This window comes from Dermacentor andersoni, chromosome 1 (assembly GCF_023375885.2).
Source record: "Dermacentor andersoni chromosome 1, qqDerAnde1_hic_scaffold, whole genome shotgun sequence".
Lineage (NCBI taxonomy): Eukaryota > Metazoa > Arthropoda > Arachnida > Ixodida > Ixodidae > Dermacentor > Dermacentor andersoni.
In genome coordinates, this window is record NC_092814.1 from 70209537 (window position 1) to 70236716 (window position 27180).

Consider the following 27180-nt stretch of genomic DNA (forward strand, 5'->3'; position numbering starts at 1 on the left):
TGTCCATGCTGCCACTGCCAAAATGCAATTTAATCTTATGAGGCTACAACAACCACAAGATTAGCTAAGTCACAAAAACTGCAGGCCAGATATGCTACTTAAAACCTGAACTGGAAATTTCTCTTACAGTGGCAGCTGCGCACAGAAGATTATTTTGAGATTTTTCACAAGAAACTTGCTTGCATGTTATACACTACCTGCACATACCTGTCAATCACTAGACGTTCAACTATAAAAAGTACACTTGCACCACCAAACAAAACTTTAGTGCCAAGAATTTAATTGAAAGGAACCTGCAGTCTCTGAGCTTGAATTTTCGGCGGAAGTGTCTCGAAAGACAGGCCCCTTTGCATGTTGTGCATTGTGCACCAGTGTTGTTTATAAGTATACCACCTGAGGCTATCTTGCTATCCAACAGTAAGTACCACTGTGAGGAATAAGACATGCAATACCTGCGCTTGGACTGAAGAGGCTAAAGTGGCTCAAAATTAATAGTCAACATTACTTTTCCACGAGATGAATAGTTCCAACAGGAAAGCCGCTTGGTGCATATTCATGTGCTAGGTTTGCATCCACATGATGCAAGTGATCATTTCTTGAAAACAATTTCGGTGTTCCCTCTCGTAATTGCTACTGATGTGCAGAGGGGGCCAATATGAAAAGGAACACTAAATTTTCATTCAGGGCCATAACATGTCCTCATCCCTGCAGTGAAAGGAAGACAGTTTAAAATTAAATTGCGGGTTTTAACATCCAAAAGTGCATAGTGCGTTATGAGGGACACTGTGGTGAAGGGCTCCCAATTAATTATGACCACCTGGGGTTCTTTACCACACACCAAAAGCACAATGCATGAGTCCATTCCACTCCCATTAGCATGCAGCCACCCCTGCCAGGAATCAAACCTGAAACCTCGCGTTCAGTAAATGAAGAAACTCCAAAAGTGTACAGATTTCTGAATGAATTGGCCCTGCATACTGTAAGCATAAGAGCTCAAAGGTATAGATAGTGAACAAACACAGGCATTCATGGAAGCGCTTCTAAACACTGTCACTGAAGACTGGACACAAATAAATGCGCACCTATTGAAGTTTTATGTAGTACCCAACTTTCAACTGCATTAAAAAATTCTGTTTATTTTCCTGACAACACATGCAGTGCCAGCATAGTTAACTTCTGATATTACCGTATCTATTCGAATCTAGGCCGATAGTTTTTTTCAAATATTCATATCCCAAACTCTACGGTCGGCTTAGATTCGAGGATATTAAAAAACGCGCCAGTTTTTCATTGAAACTGCTAAATATGGTGCATAGCTAGCGCCATCTAGAAAAGTCACTATCGCAGCCGCTACTGGCCGTGCCAGTAGCCAACCGTACACAAGCAAGGTCGCCATTTTGACCTGTGTAGTGTCGGCTGTATCGGTGTGCTGCGTGGTGGTATCACAATGGCACCAAGCAGGAGATGCCACTACAGTGCCCCTTTCAAGCGAAAAGTTGTGATAGCCGCAGAGGCATCGTCGAACCTTCAAGCCGGGCAGGACTTCGGTGTCGACGAGAAAAGCGTCAGTCGTTGGAGGGAACAACGCCAGCAGCTTTTTAGGTGCGCCACAACGAGGATGGCATTTAGCGGACCAAAGAAAGGCCGTCACCACGAAGTGGAGACAGTTTTGGCTGACTTTGTTTGGACGCAGAGAGCAGCTGCCCTTCCAGTGACAACAGAAGTGCTCCAAGCGAAAGCTGGGGAACTTTCGAGGAGCAAGGCCCAACGCCAAAGGATTTCAAAGCCAGCCGGGGCTGGCTTCAGAAATTCATGAAGCGCTTCGGCTTCAGCCTCCGACGTCGCACTTCAATCACCCAGAAGCTGCCAAGCGATTTTGAAGAAAAGCTGATAACTTTTCAGCGCTATGTGCTGCAAAAGAGAGAAGCGGCAGGCTACAACCTTGGGCAAATCGGCCACGTCGACCAGATGGCTGTGTATTTTGATATGCCAGTGACGTATACCGTGAATGAGAAGGGTGCCAAGGAGTTGAAGGTGCACTCTGCGGGCTACGAGAAGCAGTGCGCAACTGTGATGCTGTGCTGCACAGCTGATGTCATGGCCAGGCCGCAACAGATCCCGACAGCTACGCCACTCAGCTACGTGGAAATAGTCACTCAGCCCCAACAACTCCCTCAACGGGGACCTCTTGCATAACTCCCTCCTTATATGATATTTAAAAGGAAGACACTGCCTGCTCAAGACACTTTCCCAAGAAATGTCATTGTGCGGGCAAATGAAAACGGGTGGATGACAGGTGCGATGGTGGAAGAGTGGGTTAAGATTGTGTGGCGACGGCGTCTAGGAGCCCTTTTGACAAAGAACTGGCTCCTTGTCATCGACTCTTACTATGGGCACTTGACCGACAATGCGAAGGCTGCGCTCGCCCAAGCGAACACGGACCTCGCCGTCATACCGGGCGGCATGACGGGCCAGTTGCAGCCACTTGATGTCTGCATCAACAAACCTTTCAAGGATCGTCTGCGGAAATATTACAAGGACTGGTTGACTGACGAAGACCACATGCTAACGGCAACGGGCCGCATCAAACGTGCATCACTATCGCAGCTGGCGGGCTGGGTAGCTGCAGCGTGGGACGACATCCCAGGTACTTTGATTGTGCGTGCCTCTAAAAAGTGCAGCATATCTAATGCGCTTGACGGTACCAAAGATAGTGCACTGTTTGAAGGTGACAGTGACAAGGAACACAGCGATGAGTCTAGCAGCGACGACGACGTTGAATGAGCTCTGCACGTTCAAGTTCAATAAATGCTGTTAGCATTTTGTGAATGCTGTCCTCGCTTTTTTTTGTTCGGCCTACATTCGAGGTAATATATATATAGGTAATATATATATATATATATATATATATATATATATATATATATATATATATATATATATATATATATATATATATATATATATATATATATATATATATATATTTTTTTTTTTTTTGGCTTCAGACTTTAGGGGGTCGGCCTAGATTCGAGTAAATACGGTATCACTTTTATTTCTATTATTTCATGCATGCATGAAAGGTACGCTTATTCTTTTATTCCTATTCGCTTCTCCTCACTAAACCACTCAATGCACCCTCAAAAAAAAAAAAAAAAAGAGAGGGAGATACTGGTGGAAGATGTAAATTGGGAACATAGTTTCAGTCCTCTTTGGTCCCATAGTGCCCAATTACGTACATTGATTTCATTACTTTCCTGGATTAGCTCAGCCCAATTTAAAATCTGAAGCTTACGGAACTGTCTGAAAGTGGTTTAGGCACATTACTGCTGTAAGCATTTGTGAAAATTCTAGCCAATTCGGTCTAGGATACTGGGTTGTCACAGATGACAAAAGGCAACCATGAAGTGCCTCTCGGTTACTTTGAGTTGACACAAAAATAGAGGATGCAGCATCAATAAGCCAATGTAAAATGCAATGTTAGATCTTCATCTGTCTTTTGGCCAATAAAAACGTTTTTTTTTTTATTGCAAGAATCGTAAGGAGACGATTGCTTTCTCCATTTATATGGAGATGCAGCCTCCAGCATCTAACCGGAATATTGAAACAAGAAATGGTGTTTGCATGTTCATAATATACCAGCTGATAATAAGAACCGGCTTCAAAAGTTATTATGCACCTTAGAGGGCTTTGGGTTTGAGGGGGATACTGCACCACTGAAACAGACATCAGATGCGCACTCCCCACTTCCCCCAAAACAGTTGCAAACACAGTATGTCTTGTGTTGCAATTGTGAAAATATGACAACCGCAAATATTTTCCTTATATGCTTGTAGGAAAGCCTGCCTAGGCCCTGTCATTTTTGTGCTAGCGCAGAGTATCCAAAACATTAGCAATACTTGCACAATGTGCCTCAGATTAATGGTATTGCAATCAAACACAGCCATATTTGACTAGTCAAAAGAAATTGAAAAATGCGGTCACAAAGTAAAGACAAAATATGACTGGCATGAAAGGCCACTAACAAGAAAATTACCACAATATGCCAGATTAATGCACAAACCAGACAAAGGCTTTCTGAAAAGATCTAACCTTGCTTCTTGCTTCAGAGTTGTTCATGACGCTTCTTGTTTCACGACCAGTGTAAATTACAATGCCAATGGCAGTCCCAGATGCAACAACTGTGTTGGCCCATAGTGTGTTTTCAATGTTCAGGGCATCTTCAGCACCATCACCATCATGCTAAACAAAACGAGAAGAAAAGGTACTTCTTAAACATAGCTAATGATATGCTCAAAACCAAGAGGCATAACAGAGTGACCAATGAAAGTACAAAAAAAAAAAAACACAAGTATTACTATATAAACCATAAGTGCCAGGCTATGACGCCAGGCACCGGCAATAGAAAGCTGAATTACATAGTAGTGCTATGCTATCTCAAAAATGTTCCTTTTTTTTTTTATATTAAGAACAGCGGTTACATACCCGTGTAAATTTCCCTACAAATGAATGAATATCCTTCTTGGGTTCTTCCGCATAAACACACGCATCAATCTCCAGCAATTCCTGCAATATTTACGACACGGTAAACAAAACACATTCGGTTTATTGAGCACAACATTGAAATATTTTGCCATCATCAGAGAGCACACAGAACATGCCAAAGGGGTATCCAAACATCTACCTCCATGCTCAGCAGGCGCTGTGTTGTGTCAACAGCAACTCTCAGCTTCCAATCTGTTTCTCCATCAAGTTGGTCCGTTCGGATGAAACAGGAGCCACTTTTTTCTGTTGTTCGTAACAACACCATGTCTGCAGGCACTCTTTGGTTCTGTTAAATGGAAACAAATCAAATCTGCTCTTGAAATACCAGAAGCGAAGACACGGCTCCAAAACGAACTCAGTTTGCTTAATCTCTGCCCCTCCCCGACTGCATGAAAGAAGGTAACGTAGCACAATTAACACTCGTGAAAACAGAGCTGCACCATGTGCACATCTAAAGCAAAAGGCAGCAACAATATGAACACTCATTTATTACTAAAGATTAGCTTTAAGAAGCACAGTTCCTGTTCTTCAGTCTTCACTCTTGAAAAATTCAAGCAATCACATTTCAGCTTCTTCACCATTTATGCGCACAAAGCTGTTAATTCTCATTTGCCATATATTAAGAAATAATTCATATTGTAGTTAAGTGCATGTATGTCATGAAGGGAGATTTTTGATGCTAGCACTGTCTTGATGGGCTCTCTTTGCCTTGGACTGATTCCCCACATAAGAAACTTTGTCCCCGTTCTCCATTTTGTGGTAAGAAAAAGTAGTGCCCAACATATTTTCCTTCCCCACAATAGCTGGTTAACAGTGTTCATACTTACAGCCTGAACAAATAAATATTGTTTCCCAAGAAGAAGGTACAGTAAACCCTCGTTATAACGAAGTGAACGGGATGGTATAAGTGGTGATTCGATAAAAGCAACTACTCCACAAAATCTAAAAAAGTAGAGCTGAAATAGCACAACTTCGCGGTAGTCTGATAAGGGTATCACACAGCGCATTTTCGATTGTAACTGAGCCAGATAAGAACTGAATTTCTTGGTTGCAATTGCCTCCTTTGTGAAAGCTGCACAAAGGAGGCAATGTCTTGGTTTGGGCGGCTTTGGGCATGCTGGGAATGCGGCAGGCAACGCAGAGCAACATTTGTCTGTTCCGCTGTGCACTAGTTCCACCGCGATGCTGTCTGATAAACCACAGGCACAGCTTGGGAGGAAAAGGATGTGCCGACGGAGAGGATCCCTCACTCACTCAGCGTGAATAAGCCATGTGCATAAAACTAAAGGTGGCGACATTCTTTTATCTTGCCACCCGAGTCACCGAGCAAGGGCATGTGAGGAGGTCAAGGGCTTAACCACGTTTCCCTATTGGTAAGCGAACTCACACGGTTGCATTCGCACAATTTCCGTGAAAGCAAGTGCGGGAGCGTCTGCACACTGGTGGCCATGGCCTTGTTTTATTGGCTTTTTAGTTTCGACTTACACCGGCGCCATGACAGCTGCTCTTGATCACGATGCGCAGCCCCACGATTGCAGTGATCGTAGATCTGGCGATCGTGACAATCGGCGTACTGCGAAACGAAATTGTCACAATCAAAATGAACAAACTGAGAGGGCAAGCGCTTCTGAGGATGGACCTTCTGAGGATGGTCCGATGAGAAGTCCCAAGGAATGTACTTCACCAGTTCATCTAGAGTCCTGTACTTCACCTCTTCCAGGGCCGATCACTCTCAGTGTAGCTGGGCAACTACAAGATTACGCATTGAAGCATATCCGTTTGCATTTTGCAGACTGTCTTTATAACCTCTGCAGAGAACAGTACAAAGAAATCCCATGCGGTTATAAACTGTCTTGCGCTGATCCGAGTGCTGGGCTGGGATGTGTTACGGGCGGCACTGTCTTGTGCTGGGCCGAGATGTGTTTCAGGCAGCCTTCTTGGAGTGAACGGATGTTTATTTGCTGCCGATGGCAGCACATCATAACCACACGAAGTATGCACCCTCAAGATAATCAGTAGCGCTCTCAGATCATGCAAAAAGAACAGCAGATAAGCGTGCACAAGGAAGGAGGCCGCTTAAGTTCATAAAGGAAACTCACTGGTGAACAGCTGCGGATGTCTCATGCTGACCCAAAACATTGTCACCGTCAGAGCTTGAATCTACTTTGCTGTCATTTTCGGAATCATAACCGAGTCCTCATCACTAAATTGAAGTGCGGGTGCAGCACAGTTTCAAGCACGACGCTTTTCTCGCGACGCAGCCGCGCGGTATGACGCCATGGGAGCGACTTTTGATAACTGCGCAGTGACACCGGTAGCATCCCTTGCCTGGATTTTATGAGAGAAGCGAAACCAAAACTCTTGGAAACTGGTTGAAAATGCCAGGTCCACATATTGGACATGCGGCGGACCTTCACAAATACACTTTGGCAGAATAAAACAACTTGGACTCGAAACGAAAGCTCACTAGTGAACAACTGGCATTATTTTCGGTTGGTTTATCACTGCTCAGCACTGTCGGACGGCAAAGCCTGAGACATAATTTAATTCCTGACTTGCTGGGAGTGATATGATTACAAAATTTTGATGCTAATGCAGCGTAATCATGAGCGGCATGCTTTTTTCTCATGTGGCAGAAGGTGACAGCCATGCCTCTTTTCGCTACAACATATGCACATTAGTTCGCAAAAAGGTCTGTCAAAAATCCCAACATCGCCAGAGCGCAAAAATTTAAACTGATTCTGAAAGTTCAGTGCCTGTACTAACTACTGGATGGCCTTAAAAGGATAAGAAAAGGCTCCAACATGTCGAAATTAGCGATCTAAAGCATTGATCACTGGTGATCGATTTGAATAGGCGTGGTAACGAAAGAGTTAAAATGCATGCATTTTGGCTGGTATTGGGTGATATTTCGAATAAAGTGGTAATTAAAAGAAAGCGGCTTCGTTTATATGAGGGCTTACTGCATGTAAAAATTGGGCTGTACCCCATGCCACATCAGTTCAGTGATGCGCTATACCTGAAGAAAGGTGAGCCTATAGCTCCGTGGCTATATAGCTTCAGCTGGATATATAGCTCCAATTTCATAAGCTGCGAAGTATTGTTTCATGAACAGCTTCCATTCCTGGCAGTTAAGCCTGTGCCAGCATTTAAAAAAAAACTTCCTTTGTTTAACAGCAATAGCTGGATCTGAGTGTCACAGATGTTTTTGCATGGAAAGAGCCACACATACTACTCACTGGACCAGCTATTAAAGCATAGTTTGCTCGTCTTATTTCAACAAAGCTAGCAACACTGGTCTCTTACTTAAAAAACACTACAAAGATTAGTGCCAAATGACAGCAGCACAGTTATAGCACAGTTCTTGGCAATGACGAATGTATGAGGCACAATTCAAATACAGTGAAAGTTTATATTGTTAAGTCTTACTGGCACACTTAGACATGGCAGCTAATGTAGCACAGTATTATATATATACATATATGCACATAAATGGGAGCATGCCTGGTGTCTTCAAGAACTATAATCTGATATTACCGTGATATACACATATAAAAGCAAAGAAGAAATTAGTAGTAAGTAACGTATTGCCAAGCATGAATTTACCTTTTCTATTATGATGAGGTCAGAGACATGAATGTCTGAGCTGGGGATATAAGTGACACCGTTGGCTGTTAACTTTTGGAACTTTTGTGAGTTGACCTCTCTGTCCCGTGCATATCTTCGGCAGTCATCAATGAACTCACGTATCAGGGTGACAGTTAGCACAAATCCCTACATAAAAAAGAAAAATAATAAAATGAGACAAGATACAGCACACATGCAGTAAATGTGCAGCACAAATTGCAGTCCACTGGCTATGCACACTGAACCCAGCACATATATAATCATCATCATCATCATCATCATCATCATCATCATCAGCAGCAGCAGCAGCAGCCTGGTTACGCCCACTGTAGGGCAAAGGCCTCTCCCATACTTCTACAACTACCTCGGTCATGTGCTAATTGTGGCCATGTTGTCCCAGCAAACTTCTTAACCTCATCCATTCACCTAACTTTCTGCCGCCCCCTGCTACGGTTCCCTTCTCTTGGAATCCAGTTCGTAACCCTTAATGACCACTGGTTTTCTTCCCTCCTCATTACATGCACTGCCCATGCCCATTTCTTTTTCTTGATTTCAACTAAGATGTCATTAACTCGCATTTGTTCCCTCACCCAATCTGCTCTCTTCTTATCCCTTAACGTTACACCCATAATTCTTCTTTCCATAGCTCGTTGCGTCGTCCTCAATTTAAGTAGAACCATTTTGGTAAGCCTCCAGGCTTGCGCCCCATAGGTGAGTACTGGTAAGACACAGCTGTTATATACTTTTCTCTTGAGGTATAATGGCAACCTGCTGTTCATGATCTGAGAATGCCTGCCAAACGCACCCCAGCCCATTCTTATTCTTCTGATTACTTCGGTCTCATGATCCAGATCCGCTGTCACTACCTGCACTAAGTAGATGTATTCCCTTGCCACTTCCACTGCCTCACTACTTATCATAAACTGTTTTATTCCGAGACTGTTAAACGTTACTTTAGTTTTCTGCAGATTAATAAACAAAAAAATTAAATTATGGGGTTTTACGTGCCAAAACCACTTTCTGATTATGAGGCATGCCGTAGTGGAGGACTCCGGAAATTTCGACCACCTGGGATTCTTTAACGTGCACCTAAATCTAAGTACACGTGTGTTTTCGCATTTCGCCCCCATTGAAATGCGGCCACCGTGGCCGGGATCCCAGATTAATTTTTAGACCCACCCTTCTGCTTTGCCTGTCTAGGTCAGTGAGCATGCACTGCAATTGGTCCCCTGAGTTACTAAGCAAGGCAATATCATCAGCAAATCGAAAGTTACTAAGGTATTCTCCATTAGCTCTGATCCCCAATTCTTCCCAATCCAGGTCTCTGAATACCTCCTGTAAACACGCTGTGAATAGCATTGGAGAGATCGTATCTCCCTGCCCGAAGCCCTTTTTTATTGGGGTTTTGTTGCTTTCTTTATGGAGGACTACGGTAGCTGTGGTGCCGCTATAGATATCTTTCAGTATCTTTATATACGGCTCGTCTACACCCCGATTTCGTAATGCCTGCATGATTGCTGAGGTTTCTATTGAATCAAACACTTTCTCATAATCAATGAAAGCTATATACAAGGGTTGGTTATATTCCGTACATTTCTCTATCACCTGAATGATAGTGTAAATATGGTCTATTGTTGAGTAGCCTTTACGAAATCCTGCCTGGTCCTCTGGTTGTCAGAAGTCTAAGATGTTCCTGATTCTATTTGCAATTACCTTAATAAATACTTTGTAGACTACGGACAGTAAGCTGATTGGTCTATAATTTTTGAAGTCTTTGGTGTCCCCTTATGGATTAAGATTATGTTAGTGTTCTTCCAATATTCCGGTACGCTCGAGGTTAGAGGCATTGCATGTACAGAGTGGCCAGTTTTTTTAGAACAATCTGCCCACCATCCTTAAACAAATCTGCTGTTACTTGATCCTCCCCAGCTGCCTTCCCCCTTTGCATAGCTCCCATGGCTTTCTTTATTTCTTCCAGCATTACTTGTGGGATTTCAAACTCTTCTAGACTATTCCCTCTTCGATTATCATCGTGGGTGCCATTGACACTGAATAAATCTCTATAGAACTCCTCAACCACTTGAACGATCTCATCCATATTATTAATGATATTGCCGGCTTTGTCTCTTAATGCATACATCCGATTCTTGCCTATTCCTAGTTTCTTCTTCACTGCTTTTAGGCTTCCTCCGTTCCTGAGAGCATGCTCAATTCTAACCATATTACACTTCTTTATGTCAGCTATCTTACGTTTGTTGATTAACATGGAAAGTTCTGTCAGTTCTATTCTAGCTGTAGGGTTAGAGGCTTTCATACATTCGCATTTCTTAATCAGATCATTTGTTTCCTGCAATAGCTTACCGGTATCCTGTCTGACGATGTTACCACCAACTTCTGTTGTTGCACACTCCTTAATGATTCCCATAAGATTGTGATTCATGGCTTCAACACTAAGGTCGTCTTCCTGAGTTAAAGCCGAATACCTGTTCTGTAGCTTGATCTGGAATCCCTCTATATTCCCTCTTACCGCTAAATCATTGATCGGCTTCTTATGTACAAGTTTCTTCCGTTCCCTCCTGAAGTCTAGGCTGATTCTAGATCTTACCATCCTATGGTCACTGTACAGCACACATATATAAGCATCCAAAGCACCTCTAATAAGAAAGGGCCAACACAAGTGAACAGCCTGTACATAAAAAAGAAAAATAATAAAGTGAGACAAGATAGAGCACACATGCAGTAAATGTGCAGCACAAATTGCAGTCCACTGGCTAGGCACACAGAACCCAGCACATATAAATAAGCATTCAAAGCACCTCTAATAAGAAAGGGCCAACACAAGTGAACAGCCTCTTAAAAAACTACTGTTATTATCAGCCTAAAGGATGCTTTTTGTCATCTTTGTGGCTTTCCCTCCCCTTATAAATTTCCTAAGACATCAGAAGCTCTGGTTCCCCACTGGCAAGGGCTACACTTTATACACTGGCAAATCACTCACAGAATGGCAGCACCCCTTTTGCTGCTTTGTTTGCTTCCCCATTTCAGTGTTAGTGTTTCATCTAGATATGACCTGCTATAGGCAAAAAAATTGCAATGTTTGGTCCACTTTGTTAGCTACACTTTAACTTCACTCTTCATTATAGCGATAGCCCTTACGTGGACACTCCAGGTGCAATTCTGTCATCGCCGTGACATTCTGTATAAAGTCCAAGGGCACTAACACCGTCACTGCACGCTGTGTCCTGTATATGCGAGGGAAAGCGTGTGAGGGGAGCCGACGATCACGACTCAACCTCGCGCATGCAAGAGAAGGAAGATGGCAGGAAGAGCGCCATCTTCCATCGCACGCGAGGCACCATGCGGAGGGGAAAGAGGGGCGGTGGAGTTGTACTCTGGCAGCAACTACATATTGTCCGGCCGCACGAGCTGTATCCTGGAAGTAATCTGCGTTGGGGGCAGAGCCTAGGCGTGCTAATGGCTCATATCTTTGTGCATGCTGTGTTCTCTCCACTCAGTTTGTGTTGATGCAGCCATAGACAGCATGAAGGTCACTTCACTCGCAGCTGCTGCCGCACCTCCTCATGCTAGCATTTTGACAGCGAGTGAGTGTGGCCATTGAGCAAGATGTGCTCATATTTGCCTGTGCACACTGACACTATGCTTGTTAATTTAGTTAATAAGCAAATGTTTACATGTTTATACGAACGATAAAACTACTATCCTTACTTTGTTTAGCTGTGAATTTGCTATGCAATTGATGCTTTGCCTTTCAGGCAAAACTGCACAGTTTTTCCAATGCTATTGTTGATTGTTCTCTATGAAGGTTTGCTAGCCTATAGCCTATAATGGCTTCTATTATAGAGCTGGTAATTATTGGTTGTCGACAATAAAGAAATTCAGCTCATCTGTCCAATCAGCTATACTTTTGCATATGTAGGGTCCTTTTTTTTTTTTATTATACAGAATTTTTAAAAACTGCCTGCAGAAGATAGCGCAACTATAGTCTTGAGCTGGATTACTCTAAGTGGCAGACATTACTCGCATGAGAATTCGAAATGCATAATTGACTAATTAACAAATATTTACTAATTAATTTTTCATTATTAATCACCTTATGGCACATATTACAACTTACGAGTTGTAGCCAGTGAGTTTGCAAGGCATACTCACTTTGATTGAATACTGAAAATAGCACCGGTCTCAAGGTATGCGCCGTCAAACTAGTGGGAAAACGTGCTGTTTTACTTACTTTATTAGGAAAACGTCATTTTTTGCATTTAAGCAGAAAAGTAACTTTTTTGTTTAAATTGCAATAGAACGATTTCTTAGTATCACGGTAGTGAACGAGAATTGAATCGGAAACCGTAAGAAAACACGATTTTTGCTCAAAATGGAAGAGAACCAGAACGTCACAAATTTTTTCACTCCGGAGCAAAACCGAAATGAAAAAGTAACTGTTTTCGGTTCAGGTTGAACCACCTTTTCTGGCTCTTTTCATCCCTGCACTGCCTGCAGTTGCGGCTTCAACTATGCTACCTCATATGTAAATACACACCATCTTCCAGTGATTTTAAATGTAGCAGCACTGTTAATACGGTTTTAAGTGTATTAATGCGACAAGATTTGCATCGCATCCGGCATGCGAACTCACGAGACTGTGATACATGCAAAATACCTGAGACAGTGCAGCATATATACAGGGTATACCACCTAAATTTAGCCAAACGTTAAAAATATGTCAATATCACGTAGCTGGACAGAACCAAGTTAATGTTGTTTGCCAGCGCTTGGAAATACTCAAATTATGTTTTTAATTCTGCCTAATTACATAATTAGTCATAATTATTTAATCAACTTATCAAATATTATAATTAGCCAATGAGAAAATTGTAGAGTGACATGAACATCTCCCGATACAGCTTTTTGTTGCTCAATACATGTTACAGTGTTTTTCCGAGCGTGAAAGAAGCCAGCGAATACACGCAAAGTGCCTCGAGCAGCCAGTCCTGCGGCAATTTTGCTTGCATTTTGCATGCAATTTTGCCAATTATGTGTGGTCTGAAGAACAAACAGCAGGCGTAATTGCTCAGTGCAACTTCTCAGTAGCGTCAAGTTGTACAAAATACATTTGTACTGTTTTCCTGTAATCGTTGTTCAGTTACGCAAATGAAATTGAACCAATTCGAATCGGTTTGAACAGTTATTTTTTCACTATGGAGTTGAACCGGAAATGAACCATTTTCACCGAACCGAAACAAAAACTGGAACGAAAAAAGTTTAAGTTCGACACTCTGCTCAGGATGACACCAGTTTCAAGATATTCATTCCCGAACTTGCCAAATAAATACAATGCAGTTGAGTTACTTTTGTGCTTCAATGCATAAAACGGCACTTGGCGTTTTGTTAAAAAACTAACTAGAATGACAGTGACAGTGACTTTACAAGTTTGATGACACATATAGCAAAAATGGTGTCATCCAGACTTTTTTTAAGTGTATACGTCTTGCAGTTTCACAGACTACAATTTGTAAATTGCAACAAGTGCCTTAAGGAAATTATGTAAAAACTTAACTAGTGAAATTTTGTTAATTATTTTATTATGAATTTTGATTTATTGTGCTAGTAATGCCCGCTTCAGCATAAAGACGAGCTCAATGATTGTAATTGTGGCATTTGCCACAGGCGATCTTTAAAAATTGCCTGAAGTCTTTTCAAAACACTCGATATAGCAAAATAGTGCTCTGTCTGCTTGTAGCACAACATACCAGCTAGCAGACCAACAATAAAATGCAACCGCTTCTAAACCAGTATTAATTAACTATTATAATATTCTTCACTCAAAATACAGCTGAATTAAGATGACAACCACACAAAAACAAGAAAACTTGGTTTGAGGGCCTAGGGGGACACAGAGATGTTTTTTGCATTCTAGGAAACACACATATGGAATCAAATGCTCCTGTTTGTTTCATTTCTTCTCTCAGCTCACAATATTATAAGTGCAAAAGATACTCCTTGTTAAAGTGAGCATTTGTTAAAGAACCACCAAAACATCAAAATTTAGGTCAATCTACAAAACGTTTTAGAAATAGAAAGCCTCCACATTTAAATGTCCTGCCATGTAAGCATGAATTTTTAGAAGTCTGAATAGTCCCTCTTTTCCTGCTCAAGCACCTGGGTGAAGTCCAAGTTATTCAATATTAGTGATGCCGTTATGAATATTTATTAGTCTTCTGTCACCATTTCCACAACACACACTCTTTCCTCAAACCCCTAACCCTGCAGCACACACTTCTTTCACTGAACTTTCTCAGCCTGTGCACTTATGGCATCACAACTACACAACAGCAAGCACAAGCTGCCTGACATAACAAGCTACTACAGTGCATGGCGACGTTAGGCCACAGGCAAAGTAGAAAAACTGCTGCATTCAAAGTTGATGTAAGCCCAATGCAATGACCTTGCGACCTCGTGCTTAGCAGCGCAACACTACAGCCACTAAGCGACCCCGGCAGGTGGCTTTAGCATGTAAAAACCCACCAATTCTCTTCTTCCCCATTATTTTTATTATTAATTTGAAAGCATTAAATGGCTCACGAGATGAAAAATGGGGTGTTGGCGGTGTGACCACATGATGGTACAAAAAGGCTACGAGCCCTCATCCTTTGGTGGGAGTTGAACCCACGGCCTTGTTTTGTATAATAGAGAGTTTTAGAATAAGGGCCCCAAACGTTTCAGGCCCTAATAAATAGCGTCGAAGCCCCTGCGCTTGCGAGAGACCGAAACTGCATTTTGGTTTTGAGTCGGGCACGCTATTTCGCCGATTTAGTAGGAGCCCCAAACATTGCCCCAAAAGCTTCGTGTCAACAAACATGGCGGCACCCATCAAAGCATCGGCTCTTACCTAGCACCAAACTCGGCTCGATTTGTGGTAACACGTGAAGTTCGCAAGCTAAGCAAAGCGACTGCAATTGTTGCTTTCTCTCAATTAGCATGTGTTATGAAGATTCATCCATTAGACACCGCTGATTCCGGATTCCTTCGTCGATTTCATGGCTTGTAGGCCTAACAAGGATTCACTTGGCTGGTGAAGGCACGTAAATTTGGTTATTCAAAACTAAGGGCAACTAATTGCTTGCTGCTAATAGAATAACCACTAAATTGTAATTAAACACGCAAACACGAATGTCAAAATTACTCTTATCATAATAAAATGGTATATCTTATTTTAATATTTATAACAGCTTCTCTTTGATGCTGTAGTGGTGCTACAAGTGCAAGGCGCTATCCGCAAACACAAAGCCCTATTCTAAGACGCTTCACTCCTATGTGCCCCAACGCTAACACCCGTAAACCTCTTCGGGGCCCCAAACTTTTGAGGCCCCTATTCTAACACTCTTTAATGTCTAAGCATCGCACGGTGGTTGCAATGCTTTCTCATTCATCCACATAGTGATAACTAAATGCCCTTGAATTGTTTGTTGTAACTATTATTATTATTATTATTGGTAGTAGTATTAGTATTAGTTATAGTAGTCATATTGGGAGATTCACAAATTGGAGGCCTAAAGTAAGGGGACGCTATCAGCCAGGTGTATAAAAGAATGAAAAAAGGATACAAAGGAGTTTTGTATTTTGAGTACACAAAACTGCACTTCCCCTTAGCTGTACATGAGTCAGATCACTAACTATTTCGCCTGGAAACACGCCCCCCTCCCCCCTGCCTATGCACTCAAGGCCAGCAACCTCCCCCCTTTTAGCACACCTATGACTGCAAATTCTGACACTGGAAATACCACTGCAAGTTTATCGAGTTAATCTAGTTAAACAGCACGAAACAAGACAAAGGACGAAAGCAAGGGAGGACAAAGAAAAGCACTATCTTCATCCTCCCTTTCTTCTATCCTTTGTCTCGTTTGGCGCTGTTCAACAAAACAGAACACCAACTAGCCCGGTATTGTACCTTATTGCAGTTTACCTAGTTAACCTTGTTACATTTGTTGACTGTATTGATGTGAGAAGCCCAAACAATATTTCATGGTTCATACTGCAGTTGCTAACAATTTTATGGACTATGGCTCAGTTCCAGCTACTGCAGGCATACTTCAATAACAATAAAAACCAACACTAGTACATAAGGCTATGGTGAGGCATGATGCACTAGAGGTTACACATTACTTTGGGCCGGGATAATGGAACAGTCCTATTCCAAAGCTATTCCTTCCTGCACTTCATCTCCACCTGCAATATTACCAAGATCGGCCTACCATGAATGGTGGAAGAATAGAATTGAGAGAAAGGAATCCGTGCATTATACCTGGCTGGAGTACTTCATTCACTATGCTGCCTTCCAATAAACCAAGTACTAGTGCTTTATGGCATACACTGCAGGCAATAATTATGGTTAGCCATAGTAATTATCTCATAATCATTAGTGGGACTGAATTCTAATACAAAGAAACATGAACTCACAAGGGGACCCCAGTAGGTGTAGAGATATCCGATTCTTATGTCAGGTATGAATTGGGACAAGCAAACAACCAAGAAATAAAGGTTCAGAAAGAACTTGAATTGATTAAATAACACCTGAAAAAGAAGAAAGAAGCAATATTATAAATTAAAAAAAAGAAACATAATGGCTCAAGCTTTATATCACCTTTATTGGAAGCTTAGCTATCTGCCATTTAAACAAAGACATGAACAACTTTTATCAGTTTTTTATTTAATGAATAGCTGTAAACTCAATAATATTGTATGAATCTTCAATTCCTTTAGTGCTGCAACAAATAACCACTATATTATATTTTAATGCAACCAGTTCAAAATGCATGCTAAATGCAGCACGGCTTCAGGAATGAAGCGTGAACATGTCCCAATATCTCTTAACAAGCTGCAGCCTTCATCATGCCCAAAGCCATGCTGCCCTTGGCATGCAATTGAACTGGTCCCGTTAAAGACTAGCATTTGAGGAGTTCAGGCTTCAAGAAACTTTCTTTCTTTGGAACGCGGAAAAAAGGACCACGCGAGATATATCGTGTTGAAAACAATTTATTGAGAGGTTTCTCAAGGTGCTATGCAACTTTGCGTATCGCTTGGGGTCTGCAGCCAACACTTAAGAAGTTGATTAATTCGTTAGTTCAGGGGCAAATAAAAATTGCCCGAGTAACTCTGGGCCAGTCCCAACATTATGCATTTGGTTCAACTCGCGTCTGGAGTGCCTTTCATTTTTAACATTTTGGCTTAAGTTATGTGGGACAACCTGTATATTGAAGAGTGGTAATGAAGTGTTGAGGCCAAATATTGGCATTATTGTTTCTTTGTCATAGACCCCAGAAATTTTAAATTCTACTTTTCCTTCACTCTCTCTGGTTCCTGCAATTTTTTTTTTATATCTCACTAAAGTACTTACCAAAGGAAAAAATGTGAAGATGTTGTACTTTTGGTTGCATATTTTGTTAGGTGGGAACTTTTCTGATGGTGGTCTTCCAAGAAATACTGATCTTGGCTGGTACTCACGAGCACCACAGCAGCCCATGGTGAGCCTTCTACAACAGCTGCATATTTGCAAAAAAAAAAATTTAAATGTTTGTTAGTATAAAAATTTTTGCATTTAAATACACTTGCGACACATTACAGCCCATCAGTAATAATTATGCTTTATGTGCTGAACAGTAGGTCTGTGTGCAGTGTGCAAGATGTACTCAAAGCATTGCTATGGACATTTAATACCCAAGTCACACAAGCAAATTTTGTCACTTTGCCTCACTGAATAGTTACTCAGGCAGAGGGGACCAAGTAGTTTGACATTTCATTCCATGTGAATGAGCATGACTGTATGCACATTTAACATAAAAAATTTATTTTCACTCTAATCTATTAGCTTTATTAGGTTTTTTTTTTAAGCCAGATTTTTTTTTCGTATTTTTATTTTTCCTTAATGTTGGTCCTGTACACCAGCTAGGCATACCTCCATACTGAAACGTTACTGTACGGGCTAGCACTCACATACACTCTATACAAGCTCTGCTCAGAGGCAGCACAGAATATTAGCAAAATAACCCTTGGCCCTACATGAACAATGGGCAGTGCCATGTGGCAGCTCTTCGAGCCATCACATCTTCATGCATCACGCAAGCATCATTTAATTTCAGGCATTTGGGTGCATGAGGTGCCTCTAAGTCAAATATAACATGCAAATATGTTCGGATGTGTGGTAATGATGTAATTTATGGTGTGTGTGTGCGTGTGTGTGTGTGTTTTTACCTCTGGAATGCTGATGTCAGGCAACTGCAGCAAGTCATGGTAGCCTTCTTGCTATGTCGACTGGCAGAACGTTTCTCCAAAAGACTGTCACCTTCTCCAACATCGAACCCGTCGTCACTGCTTAGGCTTAAACGTGAACCAGATCGTTCAGGTGATCTAAAGTTAGAAACCTTCAGTTACTACACAGCAGTGGTACTCAACACACACTGGCATAATATAAGCTGCTATGCCGTGGCTACATACAATCTAAATATTTTCGAGAATGATGAACTGTCTCTTACAAGCTGCATCAGCATAGTAATGGCACCAATGAAATATCCTAGTAGAAGTTCATGCTCCAACACAAAATACATAAACTAATCTGAATGCTCTCAGATCTAAACAAAAATCTTCCTTTAACAAGTGAAATCAAGACTGAAAATTTGGTGTTGCAACACTCATCCATGGCCAAAAATACATTTGCACGCAGGTACACACAAATCAGTGACTAGCCTATACATGTATACATACATCTTTGCTCAGTCAGATGTATATATACATCTTGACTGAGCAAAGTATTTTTTTAGTTTAGAGCCAGAAACAACTTAATTTTTGTGTGTGTGCAGTGCATGTGTTGCAAGAAAAGCACTACTGTCTATTTTCAGTTTTTTTCAGATGAGGACATGAGCACAAACATAAGGTTGAAAATTATAGAAAGCATCTGGAAGGTTAATTCAGTTTTGTACTGTGGTGCCATTTCTCAGTAGTATTGCCACTGCATGAAAAGTATATTGCAGCAAATGGTAGAAGGTTGAGAGCTGTTTTTGTACTAGGTGCACCTGACCTGATCATGCAGGAATTAATATTTTCAGACATTTGCAAGTTTTTGCTCGAATATATTTATGTGGTTTACTGGCTGATTACTTGACATGAACAGTAAAGAATTCTCTCTGCATTGCATGTGCTGCGTCATCATGACCTGACATTTGCAACTGCTGCTGTCAAAATAGCATACTCCAATTAAACTGCAGCCCTCATGAAAGGCAGACAATCAATGCTGCCATACGAAATATTTAAGCATCACGTACACAACAAAGAAAAAGTTATTTCATTGAGGCACTAGTGGAGTCTGCAGCGAGTGCTTCACAGATGGTTTACAAGTGAGTAATGCAGTTTCTATTTGTTGTTACAAGAGCATTGCAGCTCGCAGTACTAGCTGTGATTTTTTATTTTTGACAAGCAACTTGTGATATCCGTGGCAAGAAATATTTCAGAGCATTTCGCGTTAAAAAGAAGGCTTGTTTATTTCGGAAGACTTGGATCTTTTTGGGCCAGCACAGGGTGCTGCCAAATACTGTCATTCAGTATTTGCAATACTGTCACTTTGAGCAAAGAAGTGTTCGACAAAACAGTTCTGCGGATACCCACAAGGTGGAAAGAAGTCATTAATAAAGGGAAAATGAGATGCCCACCCTATCGTAGCAATCGCTACAAAAGAAACCCATATGGGTTCCAAAAAAGAAAGAAAAGCGTCCTGGACCAGGACAAATTTTTCTTCAACTGCGAGGCTTTTCTTTCGAGGAACCTGTATGGGTTTCCTTTGTAGCAATTGCTACGATGGGGTGGACGTCTCATTTTCCCTTTATCAAAGAAGTGTTTATATATTTTTAATCACCTTTACCAACTTACATACTTTAGTTTCCCCTAGCAGCAAAATGTGTGGTAAGGCTAAGACACAAATGTGCATTTCATGCTGCCTGCTGCCCACAGAAAATGTCAGATCCTAATTTGTACAATATATTCCTTGTGAAAGACTTTGCCCATTAGGCAGTGTAAAGTTGATTAACAGCTCAAATAAAACAATCTAATGCACTATGTTATCCTGTCAGCACTTGTGAAGCCTGCTTGGTTCCATGCGTCCAACATTGCAGCACAGAACAGTAAACCACAATACTAGATGTACTAGTAGTGAAATTCCTTCTGCTAACGTAGTCACACAACCATTTAAGCACACAAGCTTTAACTGAAGTCAAGAATGAAAAATGCAACAAAAGTGAAGTTTTGTGGTAGATTCGTTTCCTATTTTCTCCCATTTGATTACTGTGTAGTCAGCCAGTGTCATGTGATCAGATCTAGAAAGCCACATTGACAGCTGTGTTGGCATCTCAAGTGAGGCAAATTGAGACCAATAATAATAATAATAATAATAATAATAATAATAATAATAATAATAATAATAATCACCATTAGCCTATTTTATGTCCACAGCAGGATAAAGGCCCTGCGATCTCCCTACGATCTCCAATTACCCCTGTCCTGCGATAACCAATTCCAACTAGTGCCCGCAAATTTCTTAATTTCATCACCCCACCTAGTCTTCTGCCGTCCTCTACTGCACTTCCCTTCTTTTGGCACCCATTCTGTAACCCTAATGGTCGACCGGTTATCTAACCTACACGTTATATGACCTACCCAGCTCCATTTTTATTCTCTTAATGTCAATTAGAATATTGGCTATACTCGTTTGCTCTTTGATCCAAACCGTTGTCTTTGTCTCTTAACGCGATGCCTAGCATTCTTCGTTCCATTGCTCTTTGGGTGGTCCTTCACTTGTTCAAGCTTTTTTGTCAGTCTACAAGTTTCTGCCCCATATGTCAGCACCAGCGAAATACAATGCATTTACACCTTCAATTTCAATGATAACGGTAAGCTTCCAGTTAGGAGCTGACAATGTCTGCCATATGTGCGCCAACCCATTTTTATTGTTCTGTGAATTTCCTTCTCATGATCGGGGTTCCCTGTGAGTAATTGACCTAGGTAAACATACTCCTTCAGAGACTCTAGAGGCTGACTGGCGATCCTGAACGCTTGTTGCCTTGCCCGGCTATTGATCCTTATCTTTGTCTTCTGCATACTAATCTTCAACCCCACTCTTATACTCTCTCTGTTAAGGTCCTCAATCATATGTTGTAATTCGTCTCCACAGTTGATGACCAGGACAATGTCATCTGCAAACCGAAGGTTCCCAAGATAATCGCCGTCGATCCTTACTCCTAAGCCTTCCCAGTTTAATAGCTTGAATACTTCTTCCAAGCACACAGTGAATAGCATAGGAGAGATTGTGTCTCCTTGTCTGACCCCTTTCTTTACAGGCATCTTCCTACTTTTCTTGTGTAGAATTAAGGTAGCTGTGGAATCTCTGTAGATATTTTCCAAGATATTTATGCAAGCGGTCTCTATTCCTTGATTATGTAATGCCTCTATGACTCCTGGTATCTCTACTGAATCAAATGCCTTTTCGTAATCTATGAAAGCCATATAGGGAGGCGGTTTTTACTCTGCAGATTTATCAATTACCTAATTAATGACATCTTAACTTTCCTGAAGCCGGCCTGTTCCCTTAGTTGACTAAAGCAAAGTGTTGCCCTTATTCTATTAGAAATTATCTTGGTGAATATTTTATATAATACTGGGAGTAAGCTAATTGGTCTATAATTTTTTAATTATTTAACGTCTCCCTTTTTGCGGATTAGTATAATGTTTGCATTCTTCCAGTTCTCTGGGACCCTTGAAGTCATGAGACATTTCGTATAGAGGGCTACCAGTTTTTCAAGCATTACGTCACCTCCATATTTGATTAAATCTACTGTTATTCCATCTTCTCCTGCCGCTTTTCCACGTTTCATGTCTTGCAAGGCCCTTGCAACCTCATCACTAGTTATAGAAGGAGTCTCTGCAACCTGTTCACAACTGCGTCGAATGGAGGTATCGCGGCTCCTCTGGGTAGTGTACAGGTCAGTATCGAATTCTTCCACTGCTTTTACTATACCTTCGAGATTGCCGATGATATTGCCCAGCTCATCTTTAACTGCATACATCTTGGTTTGTCCTGTGCCAAGTTTCTGTCTTGCAGATTTCATGCTGCGTCCATTTTTTACGGCTTCCTTTCTCACATTATAATTTCAAATATCCTCTATTTTGTCCTTGATCAGTTTTGACAGTTCCGTGAATTTTATCTTATCTCTTGAGTTGGACGCTTTCACTCTTTAGCGTTTCTTTATTAGGTCCTTTGTTACTCGGGAGAGCTTGACTACTGGTTGCCTTGGTGGCTTGCCTCCCACTTCAATTGCTGCCTCTGAAACCAGTCTGGTTACGGTTTCATTCATTACATCTATGTCATCTTCATCTCTCCATTCTAAGGCTGCATATTTGTTAGCAAGTACCAGCCTGAATTTGTGTGCTTTTACCCTTACTGCCTCTAGGTTGGCCTGTTTCTTTTTGACCAATTTTACTCTTTCTCTCTTCAAACTGAGGTGAATCCTAGACCTCACCAACCTATGATCACTGCATTTTATCTAACACTTCAACATCCTTCACTATGCTGGGATCAGCAGAAAGTATGAAATCTATTTCATTTCTTGTTTCCCCATTAGGGCATTTCCAAGTCCACTTTCTGTAGCTGCACTTCTTGAAAAAGGTGTTCATTATTCGAAGCTTATTCCTTTCTGCGAATTCTACCAGTATCTCTCTTCTAGAATTCCTAGAATCTCTCCTCTAGCGTTCCTAGAATCGACACCGTAGCTGCCAACTGCTTGTTCATCAGCCTGTTTTTTCCCCACTTTTGCATTGAAGTCGCCCATTACTACAGTATACAGAGTTTGTACTTTTCTCATTGTTAATTCAACCTCTTCATAAAACTGACCTACTTCATCATCATCATGACTGGATGTTGGAGCGTAGGCTTGTGCTACCTTTAATCTATACCTCTTATTAAGTTTGATTACGACTACTGCTACCCTCTCATTAACGCTGTAGAATTCGTCAATGTTGCCTGTTATGTGCTTATGGATTAGGAATCCTACCCCGTATTGATTCCTATATGGGAGACCTCTACAGCAGAGGTCATGGCCGTTAGTCAGAACTGTATAAACCTCACCAGTTCTAATCTCACTAACGCCAATGACATCCCAAACAATGCCTGATAGTTCCTCAAAGGGTCCTGCTAAGCTAGCCTCACTAGACAGAGTTCGGGTGTTAAAGGTTTCCAGGGTCAGACCAATATGTAACACCGATTCACAAGCTTGAAACATTTTTTGTTAGCAAACTAGCTGGTACATCACCATATAGCTTTATATTAGAAGACATAAACGACCTGCATTCAGTTAGCATATGCAAGCCGTTAGCATTCTAGCAAGGCAGTTCAGCAGTTCTTCCTCATGTAAGATTCTCACATCCTTGAATCTAAAACTCGCTAATACAAATTAAAATGAATATAACAAATTAGCTAATATGGCCAACAGTCAGGTTAGTAAAGAAAATCATTGCTTACCTTAGCTTTGAATGAACACAGGCTTCAACAAGCCCTCACTTACAATAACTACTCTTGCAATAAGGGCAATTAAAGCTACAGCATGAAGCAGCCGCTCGTATACATGAATGTATCATTGCAGTTTTTGCAAACCTATAATTGCACTTATATTATTGGATTGGGTTACACTAGTAAATAAGATATGAGTGAGGGGTTCAAAAGCAGACAGATCCATACATGCAAATAGAGCAGTGATAGCCCTCTGATGCAAGATGTTCCAGGAAATTCACCAGAAATTTTGCAAATATAGGAAAGATGGATACTCAAGTGATTTCCACGGGATGGCTTTTACCGCAGCTGCAGACATTTTAAAATGGCTCACGCTGGTAATTTGACAAGCAACCATACAAATATACATGAGCTTTTTCACTGAAAGAGTTACAATGATTGTTCCTAATGCAAGACTGAACCAAGAAAATACAGAATGCTGTATAACACAACCAGAGGAAATGTGCTTGGGAAATCAACTTGAAGGAATACTAAAGTCGATTTTAAACTTTATTTGCTTCCAAAAATTTGAACGAAGTTCATGAAGTTAAAAGTTGAAATGATATAAGCAGGCACAAAACAACCATTCCCTAGAAGAGAATATATGTTGTACTGCCTATTTATAGAACCTTCCAAGGCAGTCAGGGGCAAGAAATTACAGCAACATCAAAGAGCTTGATACAGTTGTTGTATTTAGCCTCACAATGTATTCACAATACCCATGTCCCAGAATATGAATAGAAATGTGGTTGAATAATAATAATACATGCAGTACCTTACATGCACCAGCACATCAAGCAAGATTATAAGAGTGCTATCAGACCACCACAACACGAGAGGCTGCACTCTCTCATGCTTGGAGTGAATTAGTGTTGAAATGTTTAACAAATGCAGCAACTATTACAGGATAGCATGGCTTATAGCATTTTCACTATGGTGCCTGCCATGCAGCACCGTCTAAATCAGTCCCAGGTATCTTGACAAAGCACAATTTTGATATCTTATAGCCGAGTACTAGATAACTGCAAATTCTTCCACCAGAATGTGACAGCTTCATAATATGGCACAAGAATTTTCAGTATTCAGCTGTTAATGATTCTACAGTAAATACAGTAGCTGCATCTAAGGAGCAAGCAGCAGCAGAAGTTGTAAAGCTATAGGTTTAGATAGTCTGTATGGCTGCGCTAGTTAATGATAAAGTAAGCAAAAAAGACAGAATTACCCGCACGACCAGGCTAATTACATATGAATTTAACGATGTCATTAACTTTATAAAAGCTGCACAGTAAGCACTCATTTTTCCAAAGCCATGCGCCATGGCTGAAGAAAGTACACTAGCAACAAGAGAATTAAAATCACACAATTGTTGCTAGTAAAAATCATGAAAAATTAACTATTATCACACATCTGAAAAATGGATGAGAGGTTTTAATTTTGCTTTTGTTGCATCATGCTGCTTATGAGCGCAACTTGCCTGTTAACAACACAGAAAGTACTTCTCCCACAATCAAGATTATGGCTAAAGATTCTCAAGGGCTAGCTTACCTTTACCTGAACACTGGTAAGTATCAGTTAGCACATTAACAAGGTATGTAACCTGCTGCACTTTTGCACAGCATTTCATAACAAGAGGTAGCAGTGGGCACAAATAAACATAGCAAAACATCACATACATAAACTTCCCCTTTTTAACAAAGAAAATCTCGGAGTAAGAAAACAGAAGAGAACTCTTAAAAAAAGAGGACACTACATAACCAGACAAACACAGATTTGCAAGAACCAAAGAGCAATTTGTAACCAAGCGAAATAGGATGCAAGCAACAAGACATCAAACAGACTGCGGAAATCGTACAGCATATAGACGTTACCGCTCATTTTTTCTTAGAAGTGCGAAATATTGAATTTTTCTTCGTTGCATTGCAAGTTTCTGCAACAAAAGCAGAATGAAAGAATAAAACATCTTAACTAGTATATAGCCGCGGTCAGCTAGTATAAAAATTTACTTCACTAGTAATGAACTGGCTCCTACAAATTACGTTACAAACGAAGCTTCGAGATAGGTGAATGGAAACAGATGCACGTGTCGTCAAGCGTCCTATTATGTCGCGGTGGTATGTTAACATGTTCAGGTTAAGCAACACGTGCGCAGGGAGTGCATTTTACCCTTTATAACTAAGGTAGGTCCAATCATGACAAATGGTAGGTATTTCATGCCTGTGTCGTCATGCATGCCACACCCTTCCTAAACCACGAACTATAGGTTGTTCTGCGACAGCACTATGCCCGCCCACAATTAACTTTATGAAGCATGTGAGAACTATTGAAACACTATAAAAAGCAGCCAAGCTCATGCAGTGACACGACTAATGCCCAGTTGTTTTCATTCGCTGGCATACCACCCACCACCACAACATAACTTTCACTGGTTCTTACCTGAGCATGGTTCCAATGAAACTACGTTTAATGCCTTAGAGTGCAGTCATCCTGAAACATGGAAATATCTTTTTAGCGCCGCTACAAAAGTTTTCGGTGGAGTTGCGCCTGACCACCGACTGACTACACAACAAAAGCCAGCAAAACAGTAGCGCAACTGGACAACAAGCACCAAACACGACATAGCACTGAGCAAGTCCAGCCATCGCCTGTCCAGCAGACGATCACACTAACCTTTACCACATATGCATCAAAACTGGTGCAGATATTTATGGCGATCACGCGCAGAAGAAAAACAAAACGGCGTCATCAGCGACAACCGCCGCAAAAGCTACAGCGAAGTATGTTCCCATTGGCTCCATATGTAAACGTAAACCGAAGTCAAAGCCTAAATCAAGGTCGCCATTTTCGTTTGATCAACGCTAGAAATGACTAGAAGTAGTAAAAAAATACCTCTATTGAGTATTACTACAACGTTACCTTAACTTTTGTTGCACAATGTGCAGTTTAATAACATTTAACAATATTTTTTGTATATACCATACATTGAAAAACTATTTAGTTCCTTTCAGAACCAAAACAAGTATTGGCGCGCTCTTTGAAATTGAAGTTTCAGTGATTGATTCGTGGTGTTTACTGGGGCAATGAGAGATAAAGTCCTTGGATATGCTTTCTTTCTAACCGTCTACAGGTACATTAATGAGAAACGTCGTAGTAGATAAAACAGGTTAATTTTGACCGCCTACGGGTTCTTTAAGGTGTGTACGTACGCGAACGTTTTTAATTCGATTAGCATTCTTTGGACACTTCAAGCATTTTTGGTCTGCCGGTATCTGTCTAACGAAAAATGTGGGCGGGTCCTGAGGGTCATCATCATCATCATCATCAGCCTGATTACGCCCACTGCAGGGCAAAGGCCTCTCCCATACTTCTCCAACTACCCCGGTCATGTACTAATTGTGGCCATGTTGACCCTC

At 41.1% G+C, this 27180-nt stretch overlaps 1 protein-coding gene across 3 annotated transcripts in view; it reads right to left on the reverse strand.

The window, feature by feature from the left end:
- Positions 1-26590, reverse strand: part of LOC126545335 (probable phospholipid-transporting ATPase IIB) — a 76828-nt gene extending 50238 nt beyond the window's left edge. Inside the window, exons 1-10 of one of the 3 annotated variants that reach the window (XM_050193141.3) lie at positions 26438-26590; positions 26204-26254; positions 25639-25697; positions 18436-18591; positions 17582-17726; positions 16645-16758; positions 8152-8319; positions 4685-4831; positions 4486-4566; positions 4093-4242 (exon numbers count right to left, since the gene is read on the reverse strand). In XM_050193141.3, coding sequence (XP_050049098.1) covers positions 4093-4242; positions 4486-4566; positions 4685-4831; positions 8152-8319; positions 16645-16758; positions 17582-17726; positions 18436-18591; positions 25639-25688 — 1011 coding nt within the window. In that variant the 5' untranslated portion in view covers positions 25689-25697; positions 26204-26254; positions 26438-26590. Of the gene's footprint in view, positions 1-4092; positions 4243-4485; positions 4567-4684; positions 4832-8151; positions 8320-16644; positions 16759-17581; positions 17727-18435; positions 18592-25622; positions 25698-26203; positions 26255-26437 lie in introns of those variants that run through there. The other 2 variants (XM_050193143.3, XM_072286020.1) reach the window with 2 other exon arrangements.
- Positions 26591-27180: the final 590 nt, after the last annotated feature.